The 26,939-nt window shown below is 28.1% G+C and overlaps 1 protein-coding gene and 1 pseudogene across 9 annotated transcripts; one reads left to right on the forward strand and one right to left on the reverse strand.

Annotated features, from left to right (window-relative positions):
* Nucleotides 1-26,939, forward strand: LOC149886483 (uncharacterized). Of its 8 annotated transcripts, none has more exons than XM_090092719.1 (17): nt 2-153; nt 2,560-2,667; nt 5,843-5,995; nt 11,893-11,949; nt 12,695-12,722; nt 13,014-13,068; nt 15,120-15,271; nt 15,700-15,822; nt 16,161-16,208; nt 18,276-18,375; nt 21,731-21,952; nt 23,353-23,459; nt 23,572-23,663; nt 24,799-24,825; nt 24,930-25,003; nt 26,011-26,169; nt 26,667-26,939. In XM_090092719.1, the coding sequence occupies exons 6-17, from the start codon at nt 13,043-13,045 to the stop codon at nt 26,851-26,853; spliced, it is 1,317 nt and encodes a 438-aa protein (XP_089948845.1). In that variant the 5' UTR covers nt 2-153; nt 2,560-2,667; nt 5,843-5,995; nt 11,893-11,949; nt 12,695-12,722; nt 13,014-13,042; the 3' UTR covers nt 26,854-26,939. The 8 variants fall into 8 exon arrangements, 7 of the variants coding, with proteins under 7 accessions (XP_089948847.1, XP_089948845.1, XP_089948843.1 ...); XM_090092720.1 differs by lacking the exon at nt 2-153 and adding an exon at nt 550-715 and having other exon boundaries at nt 5,846-5,995; XM_090092716.1 differs by lacking the exon at nt 5,843-5,995 and having other exon boundaries at nt 4-153.
* Nucleotides 3,620-6,933, reverse strand: LOC149886484 (uncharacterized; annotated as a pseudogene). The gene is made up of 5 exons (XR_016454177.1): nt 6,509-6,933; nt 5,811-5,949; nt 5,766-5,770; nt 5,387-5,640; nt 3,620-4,499 (listed from the first exon to the last, which is right to left on the reverse strand). The product of XR_016454177.1 is annotated as an uncharacterized LOC149886484 (transcript).

Consider the following 26,939-nt stretch of genomic DNA (forward strand, 5'->3'; position numbering starts at 1 on the left):
ATTTTTTTAATTTTCTTGAACTTCGCTCTAAATGGATTAAAAGATCTAAGTGGATTAAAAGCGGGTAACAAAAATTGCTTCTGTCTAAACTTTAAATGGCATTATATAAAGTTGTTGGTTGTAAATTGAGGATAATATTGTTTTGAAAATTAGGTAAAAACTTTTTTTTCGTTTTGTTTATTAACTTCTTTTTTTAAGGTTGATTAGTTTTAATTTTAAGGAGTGGTTGAACTGAGCGCATCGTGCTTTTTCTTTTTAAAAATATTTAGTTGGATACCTTTATAACAGTTGCAGTTCTCGATGAAATCGACTTTACAAAAGTGTAAATAGATTTTTGAAATAATTTTCAACTGAATCTCAACTCATCTCTTTTGAATACCAATTAGACACTTAGTTAATTAATGCCTTAATAAAAAACAAAAACTTGTGCAAGAAAACATTGACGACATAAAATTAAAGCAGCAATTTATAAAACAATAATATTGTGTGGTGGCGGTTGAATGAGTAATTACAAAACTTCTGAAGTGCTTAATGATTCGTTGCGAGTGATTTTGATTTACGCAATGATAAAATAACAGAGTCACTGAAAACAAGGAGTCTATTGATAAGATAAGCATTTGTTGCTCTTTTAGATATTTTTCGTATTAATTTTTAGTAATAGTTTTTAAAGTCTTTGTTTCATGCCACTCGAGCTTCTTTACACAAAGTCGCATTGGTAATATCTTTCGTTGAACTGAGTCATGTTCATGTATTAGTACTTTGTGGGCAGACTGATTATTGATTTGACTGCAGAATAGTAAGTATGTATACTTTATCCATGTAAATATGGGTAAAGTAATAAATACTTACTATCCGTTTCTTATATTTGTGGTGCATTTACTGCATCTCTTTACCAAGCATTTTTTTGAGCAGGTTCAGCAGTTAGTATGAACTGACATTTAGAATAATGTTAACATTAATAGTCTAATTAACATTAATAATCTAATTTGACATTGAGTTACACAGAAAAATAATTAAAACTATAAAAAAGATTTAAATAACTCTGCTTAAGTAAAATGTTAAAATGAGGTTTTAGAAAGCATCGCTGTTGGATGATCAACATCTTTTGAGGTCACTTTGTAAAAAAGTAACTTCTTTACAACATCGTAAATCTTTAATTTTATTTACCGATAACAGGTTTAAGACTTTTTGTAATTTAAACCAATACTATAACAAGCATTAAAAGTAGAATAATAATATTAATCTGTTTGATTATTTGTATTCACATATAAATTTAATTTTTATCTGCTGTACAGATAAAAGTTGTAAGAAACAATTTCTTTTTTTTATTTTTATGTTTAAATAAAACTACTCGTGTTGCAGAAATTTTGAAAACTATTTTGCATGAGCTCGTATTGACTCTAAAACGAACTATCGATTTCAAAATGGATTTGCATTTGTAGTTCAAACTTTTAATTGCTAAAGAGTAAAACAATCTTTGTCATATCGTCGAGCAAAGTTTTCATTAAATGTGCAAATTTTCCAACGTTTGTGAAAGAAGCCATGTTGAAAGAATGTCAGAAAGATGGTCAGCGGCTTAGCTAGAGGAAATTAAACACGAGTATGGAGTGCAGAGTTATTTACCAGTTAAAATTTATCAGTGAGCTTAGTGAAAAACTCATTAAGTGGAATTTATACGAAAATTAAATTATTACCCAGAAATAATTATTTTGATGTCTACTTTCTTATGGTCATATGGATAAATAACCAATCCTTGCTTGCTTTTTTTTTTTTAATAATTATATCTTTTCTTATCAGTCAAAAGTTGTAGTTTGTATACTCTGTAAAAACGTGATAAAGCTGCTCTCTTTAAGTTAAACCACGTTTGGTTAAAACATTTTTTTCAAAAATGTACAGCAAAAAAAAAAAAAATCTAGAAGTAATTCAATTAATAGCTACATTTTGTCTGCTTAAAATATAAGATAGCAAAAATAAAAAATAAAAAAAGAAACAGTAAATCGCTTGTAACGTAATTGATATTATCTTAAAAAAGACATTTTTGTGAAAATGAGTTATCCACGAAGGCATAATATACTATGTTACAAAGCTCCATCTCAAATATAGCACATCAACTAAGGATTTAAAGTTTTTAATGCTTTCACATATTTTAACATGTGATGTAAACTTGTCATTTGAGTACCAAACTAACAGTCTAATCGTAACCTCAAACTCAAACCAAACAGTATGGGATATTCTTTCTAGGCGGATTATTACTTTGTGCTAAAAATATTTCACTTAAAATCGGTTTGTTTAAATTGTAATAAACTACTTTGACAATAAGTAGTTTAGGTCCTTCATCAAAGATGATGAAAGGTCTATTAACTACTCGTAAGTTCTCGATATAACTAGCCAAAACAAAACACTCTGTGACAAATTTTGAAACTTCAGATAAGGATGCAATATGAAGAGCGCTAAGAAGATGGCAATAATCTTGATACCTTTTTTGCTATACTTAATTCATTTTTATGTAGAGAGAAGTTTCCTTAATCTGTGAGTTAATTATAAAGTTTCTCTCTTAAGATTACGTTTATAACCATGAAAGTGCAAGATGCAATTAGAAAGCTGTTCTACAGCGAAGGATCGACTCCATTGCCCATAGGAATTTGTTTGATTTTGTCTATTCTTAATGTAAGTGCTATTTTATTGAAATTATTAGCTATAAAGTAGATATGTTCACTTTTTGTAATTTTAGTTGATGTTGAAACAATTTTTTCGTTCCATTAAGAAAGCTTCAAAAAACTGTCGTAAAAAATTGTTTTTATTTCCGATCACCAGTATTGCGAATATCAAAAAAAAATTTTTGGTGATCTTATTAGCTTAAGCCTGCTCATTTTCTTTTAGCATAGAATTAAATTTTTTAAAGTTGAAACAAATGACGTCAAGTTTGAATAAATTATAAGATTGAATACCAAATTTCAAATCGTTTCATATATCCAATAAAAAAATTCAAGTTCAATAAGACTTCTTAAATCATCCTCGATATGGACTAAAGAGACCGCCAGGGGGTATGCCATCTAACCAAACTTTTTTTTTGAAGTCTTTCTGAATTTAAAATGCATTGTTATTAGGGTGACACAAATTAGGGTCGAAAAATGATATTTTTAGAAAATCAAACACCGCAGTTGCTTAACCTGTTCTACAACATTCAGTCTAAATTTTATTTATTTTTCTTAGTTGGAAGTGCTACATGTAATTTTTCAAATACTTAAGTTTGGGTGAACTTTATGTTATTTTTACGGGTTAAAATGTGTTTATAACTAAATTCTTGTTTGATCTTTGATCTAAGAAGAAAAAAAAAACGCTGTTTGTAGTATCATACAGTTAAATATCATTTTACATTAATTTTCCAACTCTCAGGGCCAGCAACACAGGGTGTTGTCGGACCTGAGAGTTGGAAAAATAATGTAAAATGTGATTTAATAATTACAGGGGGGGGGGGGGGCACACGCCCTCATACCCCGCTTTAAGAATTGAGACTTTTTTTTTAAGATGACGATTTTTATAAGAAATTGAGGTTAAAATATGTTTATAACTATAGTTTTGTTTCATCAAAGAAAAAATAAAACACTGTTTATAGATATTATTTTACATTATAAAAAAATAAGGTCTTGCTCAGGTAATCGTTGAACTTTTCTACAGCACTACCGGCTGAAACTTTTAGATAAAACTCTGTTATCTATTTCTGCTTAAAATCTTTTAGCAGCTTATTTGCAGGGGTTTTAAATGTTTCTTTTGAAGTTGCATTAAAAGCCCAAGTAATATTTATCTCGGCAATATGGTGTCAACACAATAACCAAAGAAATGGTTTACCAAGAAATCTTGCCATAATAGTTGTTGCACCAGATTTCCATCCAGTGTTACTTACTGTGGTGTCAGAATAGAATCCTATAATATAGTCACAAATTTCAAAATATTCTAGGAGATTCATAATACTTATAGCCATATAGATTCCCTTACCTCTCTCAGTTGACACAACACCAAGTAAGAGATCATCTTTTGTTACAAACTCTGGGCTAGTTACAGATACCGATAGTCTATCTGTAGTAAAAGCCTGTCTAGTGTTCTCCTCAATATGCTTTAACATTTTATCATCAAAATGTAAAACTAACATCTTATTAGCCATTAAATCAATATATTCATTACGTATCTGGCCTCCTTCCTCTTCTAAAAATCTGAAACATCGCCTTCTGACAGATTCTCTGCTTAATTTTAATTGTTTAACATCTTCTTTTAAATAGTTTACTACACTTGCAACAAAAAAAAGGTTTGATCTCGAACGCTGAGACCGGCACTTATACTGGTGGAAGTTTTTGCTGCAATGTGACCCTCACTGGTAACCTCTTTTTCTACTCTGAAGTATGCTGGTCTAAACTGATGCCTACTTTTTGAGATTGCTTCGTAAAAGTTAACATTTTTATTTGGGACAAGAACTTCCGACTCAACAATTACACTTCCAGCATCTAAATTAATATAAAGATTTTTAACTCAGTTATACATTTACTTCAAAAACTGAATGGTTTTACTTAAAATGCTCGTGCTTTATCAGGAAAAATTGTTTATATTCTCCCTTTTGATTTAAGGTGGCTTCACAGGAAATGCTTTTTTTTTAGTAAAATAACTAAAATCTGTTCTAAAATCAGTTTTATAAATTCAATTTAATGAAAATAACAATAAAATATAAATGCTTATTGAAAAAAAAAAAAAAAGAGGACTTTATTTATAAAAAACGCATAAAAAAGCATATATTTATTTATTTTTCAAAACACGATTAAACCAGAATGGCTAATTAAAACAACTCGCAACTTTGCAATATTATTATCTGATATATGAGGTAGAGGATGAACTAAGATCAATATATAAAAACAAAAACATTTCTTTTAAGTCCCTAAAAACTGAAAATTGACTAATTTTTAGGGGGTAGGGTTCAAAAAAAGACTTAGCAATCAATAAATATTCATTCAATTATCAAGATTCTAGTTCATTCTCTACATATATATGTATTGGACAATTAGGGAAAATTTGAAGGTCTAAGCATTTTTTAATGTTGAGATATCGTGTTTTGAGTTTATAAATTATGTTAAAATGCTTTTTTCCGTTGCTATAGGCGTTGCTAAGGAAGCTGCTTTATATCATACCTGCAAAATGCAAAATTGTTGCTTAAAAAATTAAAATTATTAAAAAATAATTGTACCATCATTTTCAGCATTGTTAAAAGTCTCAAAAATCATGTTTTTCAATTTTTTTTTTTTTTTTTTGATTTTACACCTTTTATTTCCTGTGAAGCCACCTTAATCAGAATTTGAAATGAATATTTTTAAGTGTTAAGCAAAGTATACTTTGATGTTACATAATTGTGATTCAGCTCTTGTTTTTTTAGGTTCTGTAGGTTCCTCATCTGCTAAATTGAAATCTATATCATTGTTAGAAAAAAAAAAAAGGTTCAATTGCCTTTTTTCACCAATTTCCTCTTTGTTATCACGAGTTATTGAATCGCTATTCTTCTGTACTTGATCTTTTCTCTTGCATCTATCGACCTTTCTCTGAAACCTTGCTACAAGCTCCTTGTCAATTTTAGAAGATATGATTATATTTCTGTTAGTTCTGTGCAAAAAGTTGTTAAAACACTCAGCATAAGATAAATTTAAATAAAAAAACCAAATTTCTCCAAAAATTATTCTTTACGTTTAGGAAAAATAAGTACAAAAAATACCTTTGAAAAAAAAAACCTCATCTAAAAAGGCCTTTGAAAAAATACCTTTGAAAAAAAATACCTCATCTAAAAAGGCCAAATCTTCTTTTATAGCAGAAATATCACGAGGCATTGATTCATCGTGTCTCAACTTCTTCTCAAAGTCTTTCGTACTGATGTCAAACAATTCCTCTATCATATTGTAAAATTCATTTGTGTGGCTGTAATATCGAAGAACACTTCGGTTCAATGGAAGTTGGTTTGTAGGTAAATAGTTTGTAGGTAAATAACCACATTTGTGGTTATTGTAAATAACCACAAATGTTTTAGAAACATCTTAAGTTTTTGACACATGTTTTCAAAACTTTCTGAATGATCTGAAGATAATAAAATAAAGTGAAGATATAAAAAATGCCTCCTGATCATTTAGGAACCTGAAATTTTTTTTTGTAGAGTCTCTAAGTTTGATAGAACCGGAAAATGTTTTGCGTTTTTTTTTTTTTTTTTAAACATATTGTGTCATCCTAATTGTTATAATATTTATTTAAGATACAAATGATTTCTAAATCTAAAGGAAAAACTAATAAGTTTCCACTGGCTTTGGAAATGTATTATTTTTAGCATTTGAAACTACAATTAGTAGTTCTAAATTCCAGGTTTCTTGTTGCTTTGTTAGTATCAAGTAATTCTCTTAACTAAATATAAATTCTACAATTTGTTGCTGCTGAGAAAAGCACGTTGAAATATCAAATTCATTTTAAAAAATAAATAAAAACTTACAAGGACTATGTCAACTGTTTATCTTTCCTGGATATCCAATTTAAACGACAAATGCTAGCCATGAGTTATTTTTCTTGTTAACAGAAAAAGTCTGTATAAATTCCTGAAAAGTGAGACTCTCCTCGTGGGGAATTAGAAGCTGAATTAAGTCTAGGGTCATTTAATGATTTTCACATCCCATTTTCATTACTTTTACTTTATTACATTTACTCTTAAATTAACTTTTAATTCTAATCGATGAAATTCGGTCCAATGGAAGATATTCCTGAATCGAATTATAATTTTAGGCATATTACAGAAAGTTGGCTTTACAAGATGTTAGTTAACACGTTGTTTTCGATTTAAAACGTAAGAATGCGATATTTAGTTCATCTGAGCATTCTGGGAAAAGAGCTTCCAACGAGATTTTCAAGAAATATATTATGTTTTCAAGAAAAATATTATGTTTTCAAGAAAAATATTATGTTTTCAAGAAAAATATTATGTTTTCAAGAAAAATATTATGTTTTCAAGAAAAATATTATGTTTTCAAGAAAAATATTATGTTTTCAAGAAAAATATTATGTTTTCAAGAAAAATATTATGTTTTCAAGAAAAATATTATGTTTTCAAGAAAAATATTATGTTTTCAAGAAAAATATTATGTTTTCAAGAAAAATATTATGTTTTCAAGAAAAATATTATGTTTTCAAGAAAAATATTATGTTTTCAAGAAAAATATTATGTTTTCAAGAAAAATATTGTGTTTTCAAGAAGAATATTAAAAAACTTGGTTACTCTTGAAAAAAATAAGTCAGAACCATGGTTTAATTTCAAGTGCTGAGTGTTTAGGAGGCTTTTAAAGTGTCAAAAGTTTTTTTTTTCTGGCAAATTTTAGTTTGGTTTTAAAGAAGCAATAACAAATCTAAAGAAGTCGTTTATTTCAGCGCAAGAGGTTGCAGGAAAATCAGATTAAAAAGAATTAATAGATCATGAAAAGTCCACATTCCGCAGTGTCACGTACACCTGTTTGATGACCACCAAAACAAAGGATCGGGTAACTGCCGAAGAATCCGGAAAAAAGATTTCAGGCAAAGTTTAAACTAACATGGGCAAAGTTTAAGAAGCAAAAGGAACATCCTGATCATTGGGAAAGACTACTATCAGCAGCTGTTGACTTAGGAGCAAAAAGAATTTGCTTTTGTTTTTATAAGTTTAAATCTTTATTTTCTTAAATTTTAATTAAAAGATGTAATTTTAAAATTGTTTTTTAAACATTTAAATCCTTTTATGGACAAAGTAGAAAGAAGGATAAAAATTATTATGCGACAAACTTACAGATAAACGATATTATAAGTTAAATAAAAAAAACTTCGAAAAAAAATGTCCCCAAAAGTTTTAAACGAGTTTTGCTCCTCTAAAACTTACCCATTCAACCCATTTTTGACTCTTAACACTTTTTTTGGATAATAAAGGCATGTTTTTCTAAACCTGCATGATGAATACTCTAATATTCAAAAGGCTTTTTTTATGAGTGCCTTGGCATTGAACCTGTGGGTCTCTTTAGCCCAACTGTTCTCAACTCAAAGCTTTAATTATTTAGATAATTGATTTATTTAGAAAATATTTGCTCTGAAAACTCATTTCAAGTTTAACTCCATGATAGACTTAATACATTAAAAATCAATAAACAGATAAACGCTTTTTATTTTCGCAATTTTATACAAAAATTTAAAAACGTCTGGGGCGTTGGAAGGAAAGAAGGAGTTCAGATGTTAGAAGGAGCTCTAGACAGTAAATCGTATATTTTAAATATTCCCGAACGCCTATTTCATTACTTTAACCTAATGTTATTTTTTTCCTCTATGTTTTTGAAAAAATTCCAACTGCGCTTACGGTAAAGAACATATATTTTTCTGTACAATTTACAAGTTATATATCTATTATATTCTATTATTCTAATTTGCTATTATAAATTCTCAGCACTGATTCTTCAGATCTTTGTCTTCACTAAATTTTAACAAAAATTTATTGATGCAGTCAAGTTTATTGAAATGCTGTTGAGTAAAAGCAGTTTCTTGGTTGAAACAAGATATCTTTATTTTTACTAATTATAAAAGCAATAAAAGAAACATAGTAATATCAAAATATCAAAGTAATTAAAAACTAAAAATTAACATTTAATTTTTTAAACTTAAATGCCTGACCAAACGGCAATAGTCAATTATAAATATTATTGGATGGATTTTTTTCAGTTAGCTTTTTTTCTAAGTAGAGCATGTATGAGGAGCGAGAGAAGGATGTAACTTAAAGGAGAAGAAGAAGAGGATGTAACTTAAAGGAGAATACTGTTTGTGAGAAAATGCTTTGAGGGAATTACTTTTGCGGAGTGGTAAAATATTATTTTGCGGAATGTTTGCTTCTTTTTTCGAAGTTTGCGGAAATCATTTTTGCGAATGCTAATTTACAACAGAATGTAAATTTATGGCGTATGAAATGAATTATGGCGAAGCATTTTTTTTTCTTCACACAGCAAAACACTTCGATGCAGCAAAACACTACGATACTTAAAAAATTAACAAATTTTTATCTACAGCCCTGGGCGCTACTCAACTTTCTTCCCCCCCCCCCCCTCCCCTAATTTTATAATTAATTCTGACAGAGAATTTTATGCTGATTAAGAATCGTATAAAAACATCGGTATCAAAATCAATGAAAAGTTTAAGAAATAATTTAGTTTTTTCAACTTCTAACTGCAGTTCAAAGTACTAAATTACTAAATTATACGACAAATCCCTCATATTCATCTTGAATAGTGATATATTTTTTGTCTAAAAGTTATCTTTTCAAAGTATTCAAAGCCTAGTTTTTAATTTATCATAATGAAGGCTTCGAATAATAGAACATGAGAATTCATTCAAGTTTAAATTATCACGGAAACGTGGTTTAACTGGGATTCTTACTTTGTCTAGAAAACCTTTTAAAGTTTTTATGGAATAAGTTAAAAAATTCTGTTATTGACTATATACTAAAATAAATTTTAAAACAATTAAAATTGTTTATTAGCAAAGTATATATATAAAACTATAGACTTTTTTTTAATACTTCAAGTTAACCCATTTATCAACATGTTATAGGTCTTCAAAAACCGACAAACAAACGCAATAGCCCATTTGCCTTGGATCTTGCTAATTAAAAACTGCTCATTTCAAGGTAATGAGCAGTTTTTAATTAGCAAGAACCAAGGATGGGGGGGGGGGGGGGGGAAACAAAGTCGAGTAGTACCATAGCGCTGTATAAGTGCTATTTGTTTTTACTGAGTTCAGTCGAGATAGTAACAGTATTTGTTACTATCTCGACTGCTGTTGTTTAAATGTTGGTAAAATTTTTGATGTCTGGTCACTATATATATCTTTTTTGCATAGGAATAATAATAATATAGTTAGGTTGACAACAAGATAATTCAATGTTGTATGAAAGAACATGTAAGCCAAGTAGGACCTATCAATTACAACAATAAATTCTCAGAAATGAAAATCAAAATGATTTCACAGATCCACTTTACCAGGAATGAAAAGGTGGTTTTCAAGGTTGCATCACTTCTGGATCAAATAGTTTCTTTGTAATTGAACTTTTTTTTCTGTAGCTACTAATAAGTGGATCTGAGGAACAAAGAAGCCTTTTTCACACATTCATATTAGTTTTTGTTCGTGAGCGTTGGCGTGAAAAGTGTTCTCAAAACGTTTTGAAATCCTTTTTACAAGATTTATGAAGTTTATTCTCATTTGATGATCGCTCCTAAATATACCTGTTGCTAAATCAAAGCCAATTTTTCGACGCAATCTAAATTTTAATGTAAAGTTTCTGAAGTAACTAGTCTTTCTACAAATTAAGTAGGCAAGCAGTAGAATGGTCCTATAAATTATGAAGATTATCGGAAGCTGAGTAATCAGTTACACTTATGCTGTCTCTAATATTTGAGATACACTGGTTTTTTGCTTCTTGAACAGTGTTGTAAGGTGAATACAGTTTACAACCTACTTTAATTTCATCAAGATAAATCTCCTGATATGAATCCTTAGACAGCCCACAATCAAGAATCAAAGCTAATGCTCTTTCTAGTGTATAACGCACAAAAGAAGCAGATGGCTAATGATAATCTGCTAACTTAAAAACAATTTTAGCTTCTTTTTTCTAGTATCTTGGGGCAAATTATAAGCTGCTGCAAACAATAGTTCTGAAGATGATAAAGATGCCACTAATGGGGTTAATCTTATTTTCTTTGTTTTACTAGATGCATTATTAAGTTTCACTGGGGTTCTGCCCCATAGTTTGGGTATAATTGAACATGATCATCTTCATTGAGAACAAGTAGTAGAAACTTTTCGTTTTTCAGCCATTCTTTGTTTTTTTCTTTAAAACAAACTTTGGATTTCGTACATATTTGCCATCTTCGATGAAGATGTTGTATTAAAGTTGATAATTTATCATTGACAGTTAAGCTCACGCCATTTGCAACTGCATTCAAAATTTTTGGATCTTGCAAAGTAAATGAATTACTATCTATATGTTTCATGGTCTAACTACAATATATATATATAAAATAGTTTTCTGTACATTTTTGCAGGTTACTAAAAGTTAATCATGTTTTAAGATGATAATATGTAACGTTTTTAACACTAATCAAAGTCTTACTGAAACCTAAATAATACAGTACCAGTTAGTCAGAAGAAAATAAATAGAATATTGTCCATGCCGCTATAAAAAAATTAGGTATATCATTTGGCTTGTAAAGATGATTATTAAAGGATGATATCTGATGATGCTCAATCAAGCGTAAATTGTTAATATATATATATATATATATATATATATTGACATGGGATTTCTGGTGTCAAATTATTAGACCACCTTAAACCAAAAAAGAATTCAGTTATATAAGTAAACTTTTTGTTGATTTTTGTCCACCTGTTGGTTGACAGTGCAGCTGTATGTAAGTCAAACTGGAGTAAATTTCGAAGCACCCCATCAGCATATATATGTTAAAATAAGAGACAAAAAAAAAATTGTAAGAGATATCAGGAGCTCGGATCTAACAAAAAAACTGCTAAAACTGTTTACAATTTTGTAAACTATTCCTTACTCTATGGTACAGATTAATGTGAAATATATTTGGTATTTTATAAAAAAATGAAATTCAGATCATTTTGCTAAATTATTTGCAAACTCACTTTGATTTATTTTTACCGCGTTTCCCTTGCTCTCTTTTTTAATGCATAAGTTTCTTATAGAAGTTATTTTTATTAGCTAAATATATAAATTGTGCTTTATTTTTTTTTAAATTAAGAACAATATTATCATCTCTACCAACAAAAAAAGTTGCATAGTAAAATAATTTTGTTTAGTTTTTTAATGCTGTGGTGTTGACATCAGTTTTCTCATATACACCTCATCTTGTTAAGGTATTTCTAGTTTATTTTTATATTTGTTGCACAAATACATTTTCTTGTATTTTCAGGAGTTTTTCGTAGGTTCTTTATTTAAGTGATTTTTACATAAAATTTTGTACAAATTTAAATTAATTTTTCTCTTTCTAATAAACAGTTTTAAAACTTTTGAAGCAAAACTTTAAAACCAACTTATTTCCCTGGAGGAAAAAGATGTATTTCAAAATTGCCACTACAGGATGTGGGACTACTTGAGCACTATCCCAAAAAAAAATTAACTGTGAGCAACAATGTCGTTTTCTAGGAAAGTTTCCTATTGAAATTGAGTTCATGAGATTCATTGATATTTAATTGATAATTGTCTTTTTTTTAAAAAAAAAAAAAAAAGGTATATATTTAATAAAGTTTGTGCAGAGTTAATCTTCTTGTTAGATATTTAAATGCATTTTCAAAGTCAAAATAAGTGAAGTGTGTTGAGTATTATCTCTATTTTTATTATAATTGCTGATGTTATTCATTTTGTTTTATACTGCTGTTATTTTTGTTATTAATGTTACTAAAATTTTTATTGTTATTATTTTTGTACTTCTTACATCAAATTTACTTTTATTAATTATTGATTGAAAAGGATATTACTAATCATTAAAACGCTTTTCTTTACTTGATACTTTTTACTGTTTTACTATTATGATTATCTTATTATTACTCTGTATCTTATCATTCTGTATTTAAATGATATGAAATAAGATTGTTATTTTAGGTCTTTGGAGCAACTGAAGTGGATGCTGGTAAGGCAATTTGAAAATGTTATTTATTATTAGCTGTTGTTATTTATTATTAGCTGTTGTTATTTATTATTAGCTGTTGTTATTTATTATTAGCTGTTGTTATTTATTATTAGCTGTTGTTATTTATTATTAGCTGTTGATATTTTCTGTCACTAAGCTTAAAGAACTTTACTGTTGTAAAGTGTTTTTATATATTTACAATTCATGTGTTGCAAAATTCTTTTTTTTTTAAATACAACTCCAGAAATTTGTAAAAGTAAATATTAAAAAACAAATTATTTTTGGTTTTAGGAAGAAAAGCAGGAATACTTGCATCAGTCATGTTTGTTGCCAGAATATTCAGCAGGTAATTTTGTTTTTGTTTTTTAAAACCATTTGAAAATTGGAAAAAAAGCTTTAACCCCTCACAAAATTAAAAATAGTAAGTTTACTGTAATTTTTAAAAATAATAATTGCAATTACCAATAATCTGCAAAATATTATTTCTTTAAAATAGATGCATTTTTATTTACGAATCAAATTAGAATAACTGTAATATTTAAATTTTTTCAACTTAAACTAATCTGCAGTAAATCCATATTCGAATGCATTAACTGCAGGAAAATATGCAATGTTTAGTGTGTGTATTCCTTAAAAACTTTAATTGGCCATTAACTCTAAACAAGAAAGTTTTTGGAAAATGAATTTTGTACTCTCGAATTGAATTTTGTTCTAGGTTAATTTCTAGGTTCTATTTTTTCATCCAGATATAGTCAGTAAAAATTTTTTATTTGCCAAAGTCAATTTTAATTCATGAAAAAATTTATATTATTTTTCTTTTTAAACCAGTTTATAAAAATGTTTTTAATTTAAAGGTGAGTTAGTGTGGTTTTCTTTCTTTCGTACGAATGTGCTGTCTGTCTGAAGATACACTATTCTAATTTTTTCTTATTTAAAAAAATATTTTTTTTTGGTTTGGAATAATATTTGCATACCTAGCAGCTTCATTTTTGGTCTTTAAGTAGTTTTTTTTTTCTGTGATATTTAGCAATAAGAATCGGAGACTCAAATCCAAAAAAGGAAATTAAGTATAAACCCTGCTGAAACTTGATACATTCTCCCAAAAGAGACTGTCAAAAACAATAATCTTGGTCAGAATACAATTTATTCCAGCAAGTGAAGGTTTAATGTAGAAGCGAAATTATTTCTGAAACGCTAGACCTGTGGTCAAAATGCACCAATTAATATTTAGTAGTGAAGTGCAGTATAAATAGGTAAATAACTAGCGAGCAATTTTAGGGTAGAGTGGAGTAGGATGATTTTAGGACTACCACCATTTGTGTCAGATATAAAATCTGGTCCATTCAAGATTCGCTATTCACTGACTGAGGAAGAAGTCCTTACTGGAATTCATACGTCTATAGAGGATCAAGGATCACCAACACTGGATAGCTGCTGATTAGAGCAAAGTAAATTTAATGACATAAGTCTGTTTTATAACTTCATATTGGATTATTTTACTTTTTTTACATACAGCTTTTAATGTTATTGTTTTTTTTTTGATCAGCAATTAAGGAAAACTGACTCGATGAGATATTGCCGACTCAACTGAAAGAAACCTTGATACTATATTGCTTCTATGCGCATTGAAACAGCTCGACTCTTTGTTAATTTTTGAGCAGCCATTTTTCTGGTATTACACCTCTTGAAAATCAGTTGGTACAAATATTATGCAACCAAATTTCTGACTCGAGGTCCAGCTTTTCTGAGTATAAGTCAGTCACAAATCAAGTTCTCTCTTGAACAGTATGAGTTGCTCTCTGACGAAAACCAACTTTCTTTACAATCTCCATTTAAGTGAATGCATTATATTTTAGTAAGACTTCTAGCCTCTTTTTCTTGAGCTTGGGTCTGTGAGCATCAGAAAAGCAAAAAAAATTATTTTAAAATTAAGAATAAAACATAGAAAAGTTAATGTCATAAAGCGGCTAGGTATACAAATAATGTCCCAAAGTAAAAAAAGCAACATTAAAAACAGTAATAAAACATCATAGAATGTTGTGTCTCAAGACAGCCAGCACTTTGTGTAGATATAAAAACAGAAACTTATCTCAAAATTTCAAAACCTTAGATTAAGTTATTGAAATTTCAAAGTTTTTTTATTTTTCAACAACTAAAAATCAACATTTGTTGACTAACTACATTTCTATCTTGATCTAAATGCAAAACTAAAAATCCAATGCTTCAGCCTGAAAAGTCAATAAAATTTAAAGTTGATTCTAATATTTCTCTTACCACTGAACATCCGTAATACATTTTTAAATAATATAATTTGGACAAAATGTTAAATAGCTATTTTCATCAAAATGTTTAAATGCTTGAGTATTTTTTTTTTTTTAATTACTTTATTTCTTGTAGCTTTACATGGGGATATATTAGCGATAAATGTGGAAGAAAGTTATCTCTTCTTGTGGCTGGAAGTTGTCTTGCAGTTACAACACTGATGTTTGCTTTTTCTTTCAACTATACATGGGCCGTGGAGACAAGATTTTTGCAGGGTTTGAGCATGGGTGATAAAACATTACTATTTATATTTGCAAAAATTTTATTGCATGGTTTTGTATATGTCATAACTATTTTTTAACTAAAATATTTTTTGCTTCATATTTATAATCTATGTGCTGTTTCATTTGATATATGATCTCATTTAAAATAAGAAAAAAAATGGTTACTGTAAGTGAATGAGAACTAGTCAACTGAATCAGAATTGAGAAAAAAAGTAAATCTATTTAGAGAATATATATTTCTTGAAGCAAATATAACGGCTTTAAGCAAAGTTATAATATAAAAACTCTTCTTAAAACAAAAGGATCATAAAAGTTTTTCAATTTTTCACCGGTTTCTTTCAATATAAATTTTCAGAATGTGTATTTTCACATTCTCTATTCAGTCATTAATGTTATGTAGTTGCAATTTTAAATGATGTTTTTCTTTAAAGGAGTTCTTGTGATTGCAAAGGCTTATATCTCAGATATTTCTGATGACACAAACCTTGCAACTGGTATTGGTTTAATATTCTCTGGATACAATATTGGGTTAATTGTTGGTCCCAGTATGGCTGGTAAGAATGTTTACAGTTTTCTCCCATATTTTAATCCTTAAAAGCTAGATTTACAGGCTGCACCTACAGATTGTATTAGCAGATTTTAAGAAATAACCTTTTGATGAAAAATAATAAATTGAAGTGCCCATTTAACCTTTTTGAGGATGTATCTGTTACAACTTTGAATTTATGCTTTCTGATGCATAGATTGCATTTGACTATTTGTATTGTATAATCTGATTGCATAAAATGCAATATAATAAATAAAACACCAGCAACCAAATGCAATGTTTCTAAAAGCAGCATAAGATTTCAGCAGAAATTAAAATGTTTTTAAACTATTTTTTAACTTCCAGGATATCTAGCCTTCCCTTCTGAGCAATATCCAAAGACTTTTAAAAAAGGTGAAATTTATTTTTGTTTTTCAAAGACAAATGATTATTAAGTTTGTAATAGACTTAGAAGTTTTTAACTATATGTTTTTTTGATGTCTTTTTTTATTTACATGTTAAAGTACATTAACTTATTCAAAATAATATAAAAATTCAACATATTTTTTTAAGCTGAAAATGCATTAAATTCTATAAACTTAGTAGTTATTACATATTTCTCTTACTAAAACATTTTCGATACAACTTTTTTTAATTAGCTTGTCTTAAAAAATTGTAAGGAAAAAGTTTTTGTCCAGTTAAAAGTAATTCCAACATTCAGTTTTAAGCTGGCCAGTGAAGGCTGAGTTGCAGAGTCAGAGAAAAATAACTCTCTTTGTAGTAAGAGAAAAATAATTTTTTGATATTAATAATAAAGTGAATTAGTAAATATGCAAAAACACTTTATGATTTATTTATGATGTGAGTCCAATTTATTATTTGTATATTATCAAAGAGTAATTCTCATACAAAAATAGTTTAAATTTGTATTTAGCTACTGGCTCTTGTCCAAGGCTGGTAGCAACAGCCTACAGGTTAATGTATCAAATGATTTAATTCTGGTTGAATTGACAACAATTTACCTCAATCATTGTTGGATCAATATTTAAAATATAAAAAATGACAATTATATGGGGTACTAACTACAGGTTATGGTGTATTTATGTTAGTATGATTTGTATCTACAAAACAACTTTGGTTACTAACTTACTATAGGTTACATGAGCAAACCTAACTACAAGTTTTGGTCTAAGAAAGTTTAAGAAATATTTTTTTAACTTATACACGTGATGCAAATAGCTATCTATCTTTTTTATTTAGTAATATATACCATAAATTTTTACAAAAGCAAAGTCAGGAAAACATAGTTTTAATAACTTAGATGAGTGTTTGGGCTCATTATCCATCTGAAATTTTTATAACTAAGGGATTGTTTTTTCAGCATATGATAGCAAATTGTTTTCTAAAACATCCTTGTAAATAACGTTCATATTTCAGTTGATCTTGACAAATGGTCTGACTCCTTGTGAAAAGAAAGCTCCTCAAACCAAGCCTCTTTTTTGGAATATGGATTTTTGGTGCCAAATACCATTTGTTGTGCCAAAATGTTGTCATGCATGTTTTTTATCATCATTTCCAAAAAGGTTAAGTTTGTCTGAGAAAGCTACTTTTTTTGAACCTTTAATTGTCCGATTTTGGCAAATAAATATAAGTAATAAAAACCAATTAGTAAAAAGCATTTAAATCAAAACGAGCCGTAAATTTAGGTTTCTGGAGACATTTTGATATGTTTTTTTCTTTTCAGTATGACCTCCAAACAAACCTGGGAAATATGAAATGCTGTAGAAAAGACTTTAACAATAATGATTTTAAAGTTGTTCCAAACACATTAATTGAAAAAGCTGAGCTTTAATATAAAACGATCGTCACTTATTCTAGCGTCTTTATAATCAAACGAATTTTATTATAACGCCTCTTAACGTCCTCTAAAGTTGACACAAAGTTAAGTGCAAAGAACTCTTAAGAGTTCCACCAGGCGTTAGTCTTTTTTTTTAAAAAAATACGAAATATTATGGCCTTTTTTTAAAAAGAGTATGAAATGTTACTGCTTAAAACTTTTGCACAAGACTGTATTTGATGTATTTTGCACAAGACTGTATTTGATCTGTTATACTCTATAAATTTTTAATTTTCTTTGTTTTTTCAAACTCTTGATATGATCTTCATATTCTTAAATACATTTTTTTCATATTTACTTATCATCTTTCATAATTTACGTCTTTCAAATATATTCTTCTTATCTTGCACTTTATAGCGTTTTAAGTCGAAATATTTTAATATTTTACTTAAAACACTGGTTAATGGAATAGTTGTATTCTTAAAAACAGGTTTTTCTAACAAAAAGTGTTTCCTTTGCAATGCATAAGTATCCAAAATTTTAACCAAAATTTTAATTAAATTTAAAAACAATTTTATTTAGAGTTAAAAGTTAGACAATTTTATAATTTTTGTATTTATTTTGTAACTATAATCTAATTTTAGGTTCATTCTTTGACCATTTCAAAATATTTATTCCAAACGTAATTATTGTTGCTGGAACAACATTGGCATTGTTTAGCGCTGTCTTCGTTCTTCCGAATAGGTAAAAATATCTTTTACAAATATATATATATATATATATATATATATATATATATATATATATATATATATATATATATATATATATATATTTGCCTGATTGCTTATACTTAAATGCTCACGCAAAAAAAAAAAAATTGAAAAAAGTAACAATTCAACAACAATATGATTGCTGGGATTTTTGTGTGTGTTTTACACTTTTCCTAATCCTTGACTAAAGAAATATCGAACTTTTTAAAGTTCTGACTCTTTCAAAAATATAACATAGCTTAAGACAAAAAGCGAAGCACTGCCTTTCAATTAGCAATTTTTAAAAGTCAAAACGTCCTTTTTTTAAAAACGTGAACCTTTTTAAAGCACAACCTTTGAAAATGTCCAACTTTTTCAAAATTCAAAATAACATTTTTTAAGAAAACTAAGTTTATTTGAAGTTCCATCTTTCAAATAGTCTTAGTTCATAAAATCTAGTACCTTGTCTTTGAAAAAAGTTTTGCTTTTTAATTGCTTAAAAAATTTTTTTAACTATTTTGTTATCTGCTCATTAGAAAAAAAAAGAAACGCTATGTTATAAATTGTAAATAAAAAGCATTGAGGTTTGGTTTTTTAGTACAAATAATAAACAAATAATAAAAGAAATTACGAACTTCTTTTTTAAACAGATTGAAATATAAATATATGCATTTAAAATGGCAAACATTTAGTGAGACAAGGTTATTATCATTATCTATGATTTTTTTTACTTAAAAAATATAAAAACAACAACTGAACAAGTTATTAAAAGAAAAGTTTTAACAGATTAGCAATTCTGTGCAATCTCTTGAAAGGATGAAACAAATTCACATGGAGCAGAGTCAAGCTTTTTAAAAATGTGCTGCTTCTAAAAAGCTTAGCTTTTTTCCAGAAACATGGAGGTCGAGTTTTAGCTTTTTTTGAGGTAAAACTTTTTAAAAATACGAAGTTTTTATAGCTTTTCCAGATCTGATACAACTAAAGTTATTTGTTTCAGTAATTTCAGTTATAGCCTAATGTTTATTGTATACTTTTCAATGTTTTAAAAAAAACTGTTTATTGACTTGTTAAAGATTTTTAAATTTATTTCCATCAAGACAATCTATTTACTTTCTCATTCTTTAAAAGCATAAGCTTCGATTTTAGAGAAATATGTTTAAGTTATTCAATTTCAGAAATATTTTGAATTTTGTAAACAAACTTTTGTTTGAAGGTTTTTGTTCCACTTTTTCATAAAGAAATGTGCACAAATATTTAGGTTGATATCAACAATGCCATTACTTACAGTAGTGGTCAAAAATATTTTTTCTATCGTTTTTTTAAACCTTTTAAGAGAAAATGTCTAAACCATTCTTTGTTTTGTGAAATGCTTACCCAAGCAAATATATTTTTGATTGGTTCTAAGTTATTTAGTTTTAATAAATACCTGCATTCAATTTGTGTTTTTTTAAAAAAAGGTGAACCTAAAAGTAATTTCACTCTTTATTTTTCAATTAGTTTTTTGAAATTCTTTAATTTGCATAGAATTTTTTTAAGCGAATTTTATTGAAAAATATAGCTTAAATAAATTTTCGAAAGAGTATTTATACTAAAATAAACGAAATTAAAGTAAAGTTTTGATCTAACAGGTATGCTATGCATCAGAAAAGCAAATGAAAAGATCCCTGAAATGCTGTACCAACTGTTGAACACACAGATGGTAGTGCCATGCAGTGGCGGATTAAGACTTTTTGGGGCCCGGGGCTATTTAAAAGTAGGAGGCCCCGTTCCACTAACAACGACAAAAATTAGTAAAACTAAGACTTTCTTTAAAACGCTATCACGGATATTTATTTATATACAAATTTTATATTTATTTTATTGAACTAAGTTGAGTGATTTTTTTCTGCTTTTCTTCCCCGCAAAATCTGCAATCACATCGCTGAAATCCAAAGTTTCTAATAATTTTGACTCAATAGTTAATCTTGCTATATTACTTAAACGACTATGGACCATTGTTGATCGGTGCATGTTCTTAACTCTTTTAAGAGTAGAGAATGATCTCTCAGCCTCGCAATTTTTTATGGGAATAGTTAGAAACAAGCGATATGCTATATAAACATTTGGAAATACATCAATAATATCGGTTTCAACAATCCAATTTAAAACATGCAGAGGAATCAAAGTGTTTTCAGTCTCAGATTTCGTTTTTATGCGAAAAAAAACCCCGGAGGCTGCAACTTTAATTATGTTACAAATTGTTTTATTTCAAATATGAAACTATCTTCTAAATCATTTGAGTACACGTCTACAATTTTTTTCGCGCTAACTTGCAATTCCATGGTACTAATAGTTAACAGCTTCGGTAGAAATCCAAATAACTTATTTACGTGGTTGTAACCATCACTTCTTATAGTTAATTGTGTCACAGGTTTGTCAATAATGACAAAAAATGTATTCACTCGAAACTTGTCGGATACGCTTAAAGAATCAACTTGGTTTTCTCCGTTGCTCAATTTTTTAATTACCTTTCTTTTGTTCTTATCCGAATAGTCTTTTTCAATAAACGAGCTAAGTTTTTTTTGTAGAAGTAGTTGCGCTCCTTCGTTGTCAAAGACCGGAAAAAAATATATAATGCAGCGTTTTTGTTGATAGTTATTTTATTTTTGTGCTTTTGTTTTCAGACAGTTTAGTAAATTTAACTTTGGCTCTTTTAAGTTAATAAAACATTTAATTTTCAGAGTTAATAAAAAATTATTTACTTTGAATCGGGGCCCCTAAAATTGTGGGGCCCGGGGCTATAGCCCCCCCTAGCCCCCCCCCTTGATCCGCCACTGGTGCCATGTGATGATGTTTTGCTTATAGTTATGTATAACTATTTATTCAAGTTGAGGGCATCATGGATGCCAAATTCTATGCTCATTTCATGAAAAGATATATGCTACTATTTGTGGAAGCAAAAATGGGTCAATAAAAGTGTTTCCAGCAAGATAAAGACCCTAAAAACACTAGAAAGGCAGAGAAAAATTGGATCACATCTAATAAAGTCTGTGCTTTAAACTGGTCTAAACAAAATTCTTGATGTAAACCCCTTTTTTCCCCCAATTGCAGCTTCACACCAAAAATGGAGAAGGTTTTTGACTCAATGCATCAAAAATTTTTCTGCTGTGATTGGCTCAATAGACTATGCCACCAAATACTGATTTGCATAGTTATAGACTTCATAAAATTTTACTGCTATCTCCTTTTCTCACTTTTTTTTACAAATATTATTGAAAATAAAAATATATCTGACCTGAAAATTTTTGTTTGATCCTAGAAAGCCTCGTGTATCAGTTAAGTTGATAAATTTTATTGTTTGTTTACAGAGTATCCCATGATGTCATATCAATAACTGTTGAAGAGAAGAAAGAAAGCTGTGCGGACACTATGGATATTGATGCTTATCTTAATTGTTCTGTTGATAGTACACTGCTTAGAAAAAATAATCAACAAAGCTCTGAATTATCAAGATTGATTGATCCCGAGCCATCAAAACTTGAAACATACTGGATATGGTTGAAGAATAGCAGCTTTGGAAAACTTTTAAGGTACTAGTGCAATAGAATAGAAATTGTATACAAAAAAATAATATTAAACTTAAAAAAATCCATAGTTTTATAAATTGCATAAAAAAATTGAGTTGTCAATTAAAATAGTTGAATTTTGTTTTTAATTTCTTATCAAGTATAGTTTTAAGAATCTGTTTGTGTGTTGGTGAATAAATTGTTTGTCAAATCTATTGAATTTAAGCCAATAGATCAAATGATGCTTAAAATTGACTGCAATAAAAAAAGTTATACAATAACAAATTAGGCCATTGTTTTTGTGTAATTGGAGCAAATTAAGCAATCAAATTTGTAAATAAAGTTGAAAATAGGTAATAAAAACATTTCTGTTCATGAAATAAAATAAACTATAATTTTTTTGGGGGGCTGCTGCTAATGTGGTTAGCACAGGACAAAAACGCAAAGCGATTAGTGCATCTAATTGAAACATCCTAATGCAGAGAAAATTAGATTCCTTTTGACAGCTTAGCAAGCTTTTATAGTGAAAAAAGACTAGGACGTAAATGTCACACCCCAAACCTTAATTTATTTTGAAACTTTTACAGGCCCACCTGCGACCATCTACTACAAAATTAAGAATTTGAAAGGGTTTCATATTCCAGCAGGATAATGATTCAAAATATACAGCAATCAAAATGTAGCTATACTTTGATACAAATAACCACAATGTTTTGAAATGGCTGTATTAAAATTGAACATTTATGGTGAACTTTGAATAATATAAAAACTTAATAAACACAAAACTTTGTCAGCACAATGGTAAATAATCTAGATGAGTTCATCAAGGCCAAGGGAGTGCTCAACCAACTTTTCATAAAATTTGGCAATTTTCATGAAGTCTTGTTAGTGCAAATGTTTTGGTCATATAAAAAAGATATGATTTTTTTCAAGTGGATAAATTTTTTAATTTAAACATAAGCCCGTTTTTTTTTATAAGTTGCTGCTTGAATTTTTTAGCATAATATTAGTTTTTTAATGAAATAACTATGTACAGGTCCTGAGTTACAGAATATATTCTATGTTCAGGTCTGAGATGCAAATATGTTACCCTTTAGACACCCACCCAACTTAAGACGTCTTTAAGACAAGTTTAACTCATATTTAAGTTGTCTAGACGTCTTAAGTTGTCTTTAAGACGTCTTTTATTGCATGGGCATTTTTTATGGATGTTAATTACCACAAGGAATCAATTAAAGTTCTATGCTTAAAGAAAAATTTTGGTTATACCATTGAAAAAAAAAAAATTTTTTTTACATCTTTTGACTGTTTCAAAATATTCATCTGAAGTGAAATTTCTTTCACTTCAGATGAATATTTTTTTTAATTTTTTTTTGTTTATCATTTTCCTTTTCTTTTTTCCCTTTTTCTCTTTTTAAATTTAGAAATAGAGACTTTCTACTTTCTGCTTTACTCTATGGCTTATATTCTGTTTTTACCATTGGTTTCGAAGAACTGTTCCCTGTATTTGCTGCTACTTCAGTTCAGTATGGTAAGTCTATCTAGTCGCTTTATATGTTTGCAGATACATTTTGATCATTTACTCTTCGGATAAGTTTTATCCTTTGTTTGAATTTGGCTTTGATTGTTTTTCTTTATTACAGGGGGTCCTGGAATGTCAACATCTGAACTTGGTTTACTGTATCTACTTGTTTCAATTGCAATGTTTATTGCTCAAATTGTTTTAGTCAATAAGGTAAGATCTTCTTGATGTTTAAAGTTTGAAAAATGGAATGTTTGCTGAAAGTTGCGAAGTTGGTAAAGATTTTCCAACAAGTTCAAAGTACTTTTTTACTATGAGTAACTTTTTTATTAAATTATAGGAATCTAATTACACCAATATATATACAATATGTATACCAATATATACAAGATATATACAAGATATACATGCTAAATAAAAGAAAAAATAAAAAAATTCTGAAAACTTCTGTAAAAGAGTTTTTTTCTGGGGTATAAAAAATATGTGAAAAAATTTGAAAAAATTACCATTTTTTATGAAAAATAAATCTTTTAATAAAAATATGTCATTTAACTCACTAATTACCATTTTAATAAAAATTGAACTAAACTTCACCAAGTGATTAATTTTTGCTGTTTCATGGAAAAAACCATATATATTAAAAAAATCAGCAAGTGCTTACAATCATTACGTCACTTAGTGATTATTTTTATATCTTTTATGATATCAAAAACTTGTAAGCGTTTATAATTATGCCTGAAGCATTCAAATAAGAAACAAATTTCATTATGTAGAATATAAAATCCTTTTTTTTCTCAATAACATATAAAACCTTGCTTTCTCCAAAACTTATTCTGAGCTTTACCGTTAAATTGGCAATTTAATTAATATATAAAGAACTGCTTTTGTTTTTTTCTTAGCAGTTAAATACTAGAAGTTGCTGATTTGTATTTTCATTTAACAGAAACTTAGATAAAATTGAAGCTGAACATGTATGAATCTTTGGTAGTTACTTTTTGACGTTTTAAACATGCTACATTCTGAAACGTCTAATTTGGTTTTTTCTATGACTATTGCATTGTTTAATCTTTTTTTTAAAACTAAACAGTTATAAATAAAACAGTTTATGGTTTGAATTTTAATGTTCTGAATTGAAAATCATGAACTTGAACTTTGATTGAAGCTTTTTATTCAGAATATTTTGTTGTGTTTTCACTAAAACAAATATTCAAAAACTTATTAATGAAACTGTTAGTTTTATTTTTAAAAATATTATTTATCAACTTATCGTTTTTAATATCTTTAAAGTTGCTATAAATGTAATCTATACTTTTTCATATGATTCTAGGTGATTTTCATGTTATTATAGGTGATTGATCGATTTGGTTCAAAAAAGGTAAACTATTTGTAAACTTTAAAGAGTGTTAATGTAATTCAGTTCTGCTAAGATGTCTGACCTTCAGCTCTTGCTTAGATGTCTGACCCTTTTTATGTCTGCAGATATTTTTGGCGTCGTCTCTGCTATTTGGTGCATTAATGCCATCGATCCCTTTAATTGGTCTCATAAAAAAAAAGTAAGTAATTTGTTCTGCTCCTATTTCTCAATAGGGAAAACTGGGGCTAGTTGGCTACAGGGGCAAGTACAATTGATTTAATTTCAGAGATTTCCACCAGAGAGCACCATTTCATTTGCCACTCTTACTTCAGATCAGTTCGTGTTTTTACATAATAGTTATGTGATATGTGTTTATTTTTACTAAGATATTTTGAACATAATACAATTATTAAGATAAATTAAAGATATCAAATAAATCTTTAATTTTATATAAAATATATGAATTAGAATATTTTTGATATAGTAAGATATTTTTGTCATAATACTAATGTTAAGATGAGTTTGAAAAAGGTCTGTTGAATTAGGATTATTCTTTTTTCTAAAACTTGTTAACATCTTTAATAGGATTATAATAAAATAGACTTGTACTTAAATTTGACCCTGAAGGATGATACCGTTAATGATGATACTCTTAATGATTATACTTTAAATGGTGTACCCTCTTGCCTTTTCTGGTGTTTAATTCTTTTTTAAGATCGTCCGCTTGTAAATGCGGTAGAGATACGAAGCCTTAACAACTTTCTACCAAATACTTCAATATTTTTGTTTTAGGCTTTTAAAAATTTTAAATATTTACAAGATTCAAAAACTAAAACCATTGCCGATTAGCACTGTCTCTCTTATTCGCTTTTTCATTAACAATAAGCGAATATTTAACTGCTTCATTAACAATTGGCGAATATTTAGGTGTTATTTTGATTTAACTAAATTTAGATTAAAAAAAAAGTAATATAACTTCAATTTTCTTGTAAAATTTTCATGTCTCATATAAGTCACTATTACTAAAAGAGGTTGGCTTTAAATGTCAAGTTGCAATTGATGCTCTTAGGGATTATTTTCTAAATACCTTCGATTTAATAAGAGTAATATTTTTAAAGGGCGTTTAAATATATATACTGATATGTAGTTGAATGACAAGAAGTTTTTATTTTACAAAAAATAATTTTTTCTGTTTATATCATTTAGAACAGTTCTTTGGTTTGTTTTGTGGTTTAACCAAGTTATTGTGCAAATAGCTATAACGTCAGGCTTTGTTGCTATAAATGTATTTATAAATAACTCTGTTGAATCAGAATTGGTGGGCTTAGCTAATGGCATTGGGTTGTCTGTGTCTTCTTTTGGAAGGTAAAGAAGTAGTTTTTATATTTACGAGAGTAATTTTGAATATTCGACATAAGTTGTGGTTTATTAAAAACTTGGCCTAAAAGTCTAAAAATAATTTTTATATTTTTAAATTTGTTTCATCCAAAACCTTTAAATTAAAATTGTTTAGTTAATTTGAAGCGTTATTTAGGGTTATTAAAAGGATTAATGTCTATGATTGTGTGTTTTTGGAGAGGGGCAAGGCGAAACTATTACGCCCTACTCATTTTCACTGAGTACAACAATAACTTGAAAGTCCTATTATCAGCTTTTCGATTGACTTGATCAATTCGTTAAAAAACAAATAATTTATAAAAGAAACTAAAAAATCTTTCATTGTTATATTCTTCTTGCACCCATGCAACAATCCATAGCAAAACTTGCCAAACGTAATATTTAAAAAAAAAATTCTCTTTTTATTTGTACGAAATTGTTGACAAAGCTTTTATTTTATTTAAAAAATGAAACTTTCAATTTAGATCCATTGGGGCTGTAGGTTTTGGCAGCGCTTTCACCTGGTCTTTGGGAGACAAGAATAGGTCGTTTCCGTTCAACCAATACTTTGCGTTTATTTTAGCAGCGGTTGTTACTGTAATCGTGTCGTTGATCACCCTTCGTGTTCCAGAAAGCTTAAACAGAAAGAAAGTTGACAAAAGCCAACAGTAACAGTTTAAAAAAATATATTTAAGTTAATTCAATGAAAGTTTCCTTGTTGTTATAAGACATGTGAAGAAGAATTAACTTAATTGAAA

The sequence above is a fragment of the Hydra viridissima genome, unplaced genomic scaffold (genome assembly GCF_058129835.1).
Source record: "Hydra viridissima isolate aposymbiotic clone 2 unplaced genomic scaffold, HvirCarnegie_v1 scaffold_7, whole genome shotgun sequence".
Taxonomy (NCBI): domain Eukaryota; kingdom Metazoa; phylum Cnidaria; class Hydrozoa; order Anthoathecata; family Hydridae; genus Hydra; species Hydra viridissima.

Bases quoted from the DNA above. Each gene is read 5' to 3' on its own strand.
- LOC149886483 (XM_090092716.1), top strand. From the start codon at position 2,575: ATGAAAGTGCAAGATGCAATTAGAAAGCTGTTCTACAGCGAAGGATCG. The intron at 2,668-11,892 runs GTAAGTGCTATT...AATTTTGTTTAG, and splicing joins TGATTTTGTCTATTCTTAAT to TTTTTTAATGCTGTGGTGTT. The intron at 26,170-26,666 runs GTAAAGAAGTAG...CTTTCAATTTAG, and splicing joins TCTGTGTCTTCTTTTGGAAG to ATCCATTGGGGCTGTAGGTT.